This window comes from Otolemur garnettii, unplaced genomic scaffold (genome assembly GCF_000181295.1).
Source record: "Otolemur garnettii isolate 467f Iridium unplaced genomic scaffold, OtoGar3 scaffold00016, whole genome shotgun sequence".
Taxonomy (NCBI): Eukaryota; Metazoa; Chordata; class Mammalia; order Primates; family Galagidae; genus Otolemur; species Otolemur garnettii.
The window spans coordinates 26,303,668-26,311,750 of record NW_003852411.1 but is presented as its reverse complement, the minus strand read 5'-3'; the positions used below and the strand labels follow the sequence as shown (position 1 = coordinate 26,311,750).

The 8,083-nt window shown below is 48.3% G+C and overlaps 1 protein-coding gene across 1 annotated transcript in view; it reads right to left on the bottom strand.

Annotated features, from left to right (window-relative positions):
- RXRG (retinoid X receptor gamma) overlaps positions 1-7,684 on the bottom strand; it is a 44,286-nt gene extending 36,602 nt beyond the window's left edge. Inside the window, exon 1 of the mRNA XM_003785749.2 lies at positions 7,185-7,684. Coding sequence (XP_003785797.1) covers positions 7,185-7,233 — 49 coding nt within the window. The 5' untranslated portion in view covers positions 7,234-7,684. The remainder of the gene's footprint in view (positions 1-7,184) is intronic.
- Positions 7,685-8,083: the final 399 nt, after the last annotated feature.

The window sequence follows — 8,083 nt, the reverse complement described above, 5'->3', positions numbered from 1 at the left end:
TTCAGAGACATGAGGAACAAGAGGTGAACTGGGGGCACCCTCAGCAGATATTGCTAAACACTTACCGGCATTTATCTTTGTAGAATAACCAGTACATGGCGTACCAGGATGAGGAATTGGCTTACAGGGACAGACAGCTGTTCCTTGTTAGGAGGGTCCCTTGGTGCCTCTCATTTGTTAGGGATGGCATAATATCCATCTGTACTAGCAAAGTTTATAATTTGGGTGGCAAAGGTGGTGTGCAAGCAAAATGCCATTCATTACATCTAGAAAGGTTGATGGAAATTGTGTTAGGCTAGACTCAGATTCTTGGTCTATTGTGATTCATAGCAAATGCTTGAAAGGGCCACTTTGCCATTCTGAACCTCAGTTTCCTAATCTGTCTAATGGGGATAATTCCTGCCTTACAGACTACTCTGAGTCAGCTTGAAGCTTGTGTAAAATAGACAATGGCCTCTGGGAAGGACCCCTATATCTGTAGTGCCTAGCACAGGGCCTGGCACATACTAGGTGCTCAACAAATTATTTTTGACTGAATCAATGATTCATATGGAAATACAATCATACATATTTATAAACAGTTTTATGAATCTAAGGTATAATGAAGTGAATGGAAAAAAGCCTGGACCCAGGAGCCAGAAGACCTGCTGTTTTTGTCCTGTGTGGCCTTAAGAAAGTTTCTCAACCTTTCTGAGATTATTTCCTCTTCTTTAAAATAAAGTGATTCTTCAAGCCCTAACAGTCTGTTTTCTAAACAAAAATAATGTGGTCTCATTAATCTGTGCCATAATTAATTTGGACTGGTGACTAAATCAGGTCATGAACTAATTTGTATTTGCTCATTCACAAAATAATAGTGAGAAAAGAAAGGTTTGTTAAGCAAATAAGATAGTAGGAGAAGTGTTGAGCCTATTTAAGATACATCTGTTTTCAAGCAATTTGAAAAGCATAGTAGGGGCTTCATTAGCATATTAACGGGGTGTTAATTACAAAGACTCTTTTAAAGCAGGTTTTATAAAATCCCCACTTAGCAACCATTAGCTTGTGGTACTTGAAACACAAACTATTCACGTGTGTTACTTAGAAGTAATAAAATTGTAATTTAAAAGTAATCTGCCAACTTGTCACGAATTTAGACTGATTTTTCTCTCAATTGATCCAAATGAGTGAGGTTTTGCTATAATTATACATAATGCTGGTGATAATGAGACTGATTATCAATCTTTCCCTGCTTTTCACTACCTCCATCATTACAGATTTTAGGGGAAGAGGCAGGGTTGAGGGAGAGGGAAAGAAGAGGGGGAAGGGAGAGAGAGGAGGGAGAGAGAGGAAAGGATGTCACTCTCCCCTCCCCCCTCCTCCAACCAGTAGACAAACAACCTCCCAGCCCCCACCCTCAACAGCTCATCAGACCCTCCTCTGGGGGCTGCAGGAATCCAGGTGGAACTGTCCAGTGTGGCTCAGAAGGCAGCCAGCTGGTGCGAACAGGGGCTGGCTGCATGCAGAGGCCTCCCCAGCAGCTACTGAGTCCTTTCGTCCTGCATTCCCACTGAGAGGCCTCGGGGCTGCGCCTCCATGGGCAGGAGGGCCTCTCCTATATGCTCCCTACTCTCCACACGCTCCTAGATTTTCCCCACTGAGAAAGTCAGAAAGGGCTTTGGTAGCAGAGAAGGCTTCTCAATGAAAGATGGGGCTTCTACCTCTGCTCCCCACTTGCTGGGAATTTAATGTCTAACATCTTGTTTTCCACATCTGTTAAAATGCAGAGCTTTGTACCAGTAAAACGGGTATAAATTACCCTCCTGTTCAATCTCAGGCTGCTGGTGCGGCCCAGAGGTTTCTGTGAAAGTGCTTTTGGAGATGCCGATAATAATTCAAATATAAGAAATGCATATTAGCTAATCTCCGGTATCTCCATGGCTCTTCTGTGGAAGGAGAAGAGGGAAGATTGGCTGGGCTGGAAGCCCTGAGGAAGGGAACAAGAGCTGGGGTTGGAATTCTAAGGGGCTGAAGTCAGGATGAGGAGTATCCCGACTCCCCATTGGAAAGGTGTTCGGTCAAAATCTTGAGTTTGGAAGGGGCAAGAAGGGCCAACCTGGGTAACTGCTGTAATAATTAGCAGAGTTGTACTGTACAGTGCCTGATGGGGCTGGAATTAAAACCCAGCTCGGCTACTCTTCCCCAGATTCCAATGCTGCGTATAGTGTTAGCTCTCTCTGTTCCCCAGTTTTTGCATCTGTAGGATAATAAGAGCACCAACCTTCAAGCTGCGTCATAGGTATGAATGAGTTAACACAGGTTGAATGTCCCTTATCCAAAAGGTGTAGGTTCAGAAGTGTTTCGGATTTTGGAATATTTGCATTATGCTTATCAGTTGGGCATCTCTAATCTGAAAATCCAAAGTCCAAAACGCTCCAATGAGCATTTCCTTTGAGCATCATGTCGGCACTCAACAAGTTCAGGATCTGGAAGCAGTTTGGATTTCCAGTTCTCAGATTAGGGATGCTCCACCTGTACTGTCGCTCTTTTGTGAGGATTACTGAGTCAGGGCTGGGTGATGAGAGCCACCAAACCCAAGGCATTCTAGAAAATAAACCCCCATTCCTGGGCCTCTAGGTCGTCTTTCAAATAAGAGAAGAAAATACCAGATCCTCTGAGAGCCCCCGCGTGCCAGCCACCCAGTGCCGGTGCCTAAATTCTCTGCAGGCCCAGAAGCTACATCAGGAGGGGAAGGAAGAGGTGGAGCCTTGAGATTGCTCTTTGCACAACTTCTCCCCTGCTGCTCTTCAGTGCTCTATCTCTCGGATTGTAAATGTTTCAGAAAATAGTTTATACTAATTATGTTCCTCCCTAAATCTCATAAACAGTTACTCCTGCCTACATAAAGCCAAACCACTTACAACCATGGTAGGCTCCAGTTAGCCGCCCACACATCTGTGGCGGGGAAAATATGTTCTTGCACATGCACACGACGTGCACACACACATCCGTGAGCACCCCAAGCTCAACTCTTCCTCTGCGGCCATCCTCAGGTGAAAAGGGGACTATTCGACAGGGGTGGTCGGTCAAGGTCAATTAGGAAGGTCCCTGGGAAAGGCTGCCTTTTAATGCTCCAGAGGTCACTGCTGCCCCTCTGCAATTCTTAAACCATCCTGTGGTTTACTCCTCACTGGCTAGCCCACATCTGTAACCACCTATCAGTGCTGGGCCTGAATTTCTAAGGCTGGTTTGGGGCTCCAGGACCGTGCCCTGTCCCCTCGCCCCCCCAGGGGTGTGCTGCTGACTCTAGCTTCACAGAGAAAGTATGTGGGCCTCAGCTGTTCCATTTTCCAGCTCTGAGACCTTAAACAAGTCATTTCACCTCCCCACGACTCAGCTTCTTTGTCCATGAGAGGAGTAGGGTAACAATGGCAACAGCACCCACTCACAGGGCTATTGTGCGGAGTGAATGAGTTGACACAGGTGGGTTGTCGCTGGCATTAGTGTCAGTGTGCTTGTTAAATGAGATGAGAGAGGTCCTCTCCTCCCTGATCCCCTCCTCACCCTGAGGATTACTGCACAATTGGATGAGGAGATTACAAGCTTTGTTTTGCAGTCTTCTAAGAGGCAGCAACTGTCTCATCCCAGGAAAACACATCTCTAAGTGAGCAGCTGGCAAGCCCAGGAGCAGGATCTCACTGTTGCACGGCAGGGCCTGGAGCTGGCAGAGTGGGTGTCTTTGTGTGGGCAGCCATTGCCACCCAGGTAGTCACTACCCTTCACCCAGTTGGACCAGTCTTCTGTTGGCTGATCAGATGGTGCCTGACATGTGGTAAGCATGGCCACCTAGACAAAAATCCAAGGGTGACACTGCTTCCCTTGTGATTCTCACTCAAATCACAGGAGCCCTCTGTGGTGGTATTTGCCAACATGTAAAAGGGCAGGGGCTCACACACCAAATCATTTAATAAATGCAGAACAATTTGCTGCATAAGGACAAAGGTGGTTAGAGGCTGCAGGTGACCACTGCGTTAATCCTTGGATTTCCCGTGCCTGCTGCTCAGTGCTCCCACTTCCCTTCTCCCCACTCACTGCAAGTTCTCAGACAGACCTCCCTGCAGAGGGGGTGGAGTCCTTCAGCTCACTTTTAGGCCTCTTCACTGGTACAGGCAAACAAAATAGAAATCATCAGCAGAACTAAACAGGATAATTGTTCTCCTCCCTCAGGAATGACAAGAAAAAGTAGCATGAGAGGGAGACGTTTAAACAACCCCTCCAGTTCCCAATGTCTTACTGAACTATTTTCTTCCTTCTGAGGCTGGAAAGAAACCATTGCATTTCCTTCCATCTGAAGCCTAATCATGAAATACCAAAGCCCCCACAATTATGAAAGTCTAAGCCTGCAAAACATGTGGGTGTGTGTGTGTGGACTTACTTTTATTCTCCCAGACTCCTAATTCATTATTCTACAGTAATATCTGCGTTTTGAATTAATTTGCATGTTAGCACCTAAGCAAAAGGGAGGGAATGTAACTATTAACTTGTGTTAGGTACCATATATGGGGGCTATACTTTAACAGCTGTTTTTTCATGCGCTAGCTCATTAATTCTCACAACAACACTTCAAGAATGAGATTATAAATCTCAATTTAGAGAGAAAGATAAGGAGGCTCAGAGAGGTTAACTAGCTTGCCTCAGGTCACACAGCTAGTAAATGAAAAACTGGGAATCAAACTCAGCACACTGTCTCTCCCTATCCCCTCCCCACCCACACTGTTTTCACTATATCCGAATTGCATGGGAGCCCCAGGGTGGGAGGCCCATGCAGATTATTTGAGAACTGCTTTGTTTATCCATGGTGTCAAATACCATGAGAAGTCTGTATGTATGCATGGATGTTTTCTGATGCTCATTAGCGTTCTTTTGTGTATTTAATGTGTGGTCCAAGACAACTCTTCTTCTTCCACTGTGCAGCAGAAAAGAAAATCATTAAAACAACAGGCTTGGCTCGGCGTCTGTGGCTCAAGTGGCTAAGGTGCCAGCCACATACACCTAAGGTGGCAGGTTCGAATCCAGCCCAGGCCAGCCAAACAACAATGACAGCTGCAACCAAAAAATAGCCAGGCATTGTGGCGGGCGCCTGTGGTCCCAGCTACTTGAGAGGTGGAGGCAGGAGACTTGCTTGAGCCCAGGAGTTGGATGTTGCTGTGAGGTATGCCACGGCACTCTACCCAGGGGGACAGCTTGAGGCTCTGTCTCAAAAAAAAAAAAAAAAAACAACCCAAACAAGCTTTTCTGTAAGCAAGCTGCAACTCAGCCCCACATAAACTTGAACTAGCCCTGCGCTCCTTTAGGCCTCAGTTTACCCGACTATGAAATGGGAGCTCTAAGACGTTCTTTAAGGTCCCCTTAGTATGCTAGCATTCCAAGATCCCAGCAAGCAGTCCCCAGTGAATTTTAGACCAGAACTTCTTTCTTCGGTTGTTCCCTTAATTCTCTCCTTAAATCTTTCTACCTTCACCACCCTCTTATCCGCCCCCCACCACCACCAACTATCTCCAAGAGCCTCTTTGGCATTAATGAAGCCATAATCTCACAAACTTTGGGGTTCCCAAGAATCTGACTGCAGACAAACACGTTTCTCTAACAAATGAACTAGAATATGAAGGGAAAAAAAGGCAATTCTCATCTCTGAATGGGCCTGAGATGGGAATTGGGGAGGATTTTCAGACCCAGGGCACAGCCATAAACTGGAAGTCAAATGCCCAGGTCACGGCGTTGGCCGCCACTCTCGCTGGATCATCAGACTGATCCAAATAACTTGAATATTACCTCTGGAATATTTCCATGGCCCCCTACCCCTAGGGGGGTCTAAGCATGACCTCCTCATACCTTCCACCTTCCATATTACACACATGGCACAATATTATAATGTGTCTGTTTAACAAGGCTGCCCCCAGTCCAAAAGGCAGAGCCTGAGTCCCATTCATATTTGCACTCCAGTGCCCAACCCTATGCTTGACTCACAGAAACTATCCAATGGACCCAGAATGAATGAGCAAACTCCCTGGTCTAACGCCTCCTGGGTAGGGATCCCTTCCACTTTGCAGAGTTCCACCATGCCTCCCAGAGTTTCTGCCCAGCCAAGTAGGGAGCTTTACTCCCAAGCCTTCAGATGAATTAGCTAGCTGTCCACAGAGGAGGTCAGGGGAGCAAGGGGCTTTTCAGTTCTCAAGACCTTACCAGAATTTCTGCTTTGTCTTGCCTGCCAGAATACCCACTTGGCTCCCAAGAACATAAGCTACGTGTCACCAACTGACCAGAGAGAGGCTACTCGGTCAGCTGTTGGTTCCATTAATTCCGAGCTGGGCGGCTGTGCTGAATGGAGGGATCCCTGGGACGGATGTGTCTGGGCGTTAAGACAGCCCGCGGACCCAGTCTCCCGAAGCTTCCGAGAAGTGTGACTGGGCTGCCCTGCCAGGCTCAGCAGCTTGGATCTTCAATTACCAGTTCTCTAAGACCCCAGCCCGCCGCGCCGCCCCGCCCTCAAGCCCCAGATCTCGACCCCCCAGAGTGGAAGTGACTGGCAGCGACCCTTGCAAGAGAACCAGGGCAGCAGCAGGGGAGGAGAGAAGAGGCTATTAGCAAATCAAAAGGGAAGAAAACAGAGAAAGGAAAAAACACTGTAGCAAATTAAAGCACTATGTTTTCTTTTTCAAAAACCAATTTTAGGGAAAACCGCTTTTCAGCACAACCACCAAGCCCTCGTTGCAAAGTCTCCCAGAAACCCTTCGTATAGGCAAAACCTTTTAAACCACATTTTGTTTTCTCATTACAAGTTGGGTAACAGGATATCATAGTAATTTCCCTCTACCTCTTCCACTTCTCACACCCACACAAACACAGTGGGCTGGAACAATGCTCTATTCTATCTTTGTCTCAGACACATTCTCCAGCAAACTGCTTTAGACGCTCTCCTTAGCATATCCCCGTATCTTCATTCTGATCTGCAAGCATATCCTCCCCTCCGACCCTGCTCTGTCTCCTGCACTCACTCGCACACGCTCCTGTGAAAACATTCTACGCGCATGTAAACATATGTGCTCCCCGGATTCAGTCCCAATCAGGCACCCGCGGTTCCCCGTGTCCCCTCGGTCTCCCTGTCCACGCAGGTCCGCACAGCGCAGCCCGCGTGAGAGACTTACCACCGAAGCCTGCGGGAAACTTCATGAAGTGAGAATAATTCCCATACATGTTTACTCTTCAGTTCATGTTCCTCTCTCGCGCGTCTTCGAAATATCTCGGCCTCTCCCGGCTCCCAGGCAGCGCCGGGCTCGCTTCAACTTGGGCTAACAAGAGTGGTCATCGCTAGCGAGCAGCCCGGGGAGCGCAGGCTGGGCCAGCCCTCTGGGATTAGTCAGGAATCTGCCTCTAGATCGGAGAGTCCACATAGTGCGTCGGAGCCGGCTGTGGCGGCAGCAGCTGGCGCTTGTCAGTAATCACGCATAATGCGCCGCCGCCGCAGCCGCCACCGCTCCGCTCGCCGCCGCCGCCGTCGCTGCCGCTTGAGGTCCTGTTGCTAGTTTGATTAACTCGGGGCTGGGCTGCTGCGTGCGACTCTTCCAGCTCGGGGCTGGTCCCCAGAGGTCCCTACCGGGTGGCAGGATGTATTATCTAGTAAGCCAATCGATGTATGACAGCCCGGGAGCAGGTCAGGAGGGAGGGGGAGGTGGCAGCGAATGGAAGACTCCTTGGGTGCCTTTTCCTTCCCTCGCCCCCTTAGAAATCAACGGGGTTTTTATTCACGTGCGTTTTCTCGCTCTGGCTTCTATCTGTCCCATGCTCTCGGTATTTGATCTGTGAAAGAGGGTGGTGGTAGGGGCCCAGAGAGAGCAGAGCCCTTTCAGAAGCACAAGATTAGAAACGTGTGAGACAGTCTACAGCTATGGGGAACTAAAATAGAGCAGCCCTTAGAACTGGGGTGGGCCTCTCCTGTTTTGGTGGCCAGAAGCATGTGTCTGCGCTAACAGTGGGAACTTGGCAAGTGCAGCTGGGAGCCAAGCTGGCTCACACAGAAAACTTTCAGGTAGAGAGGAGGTGTTGG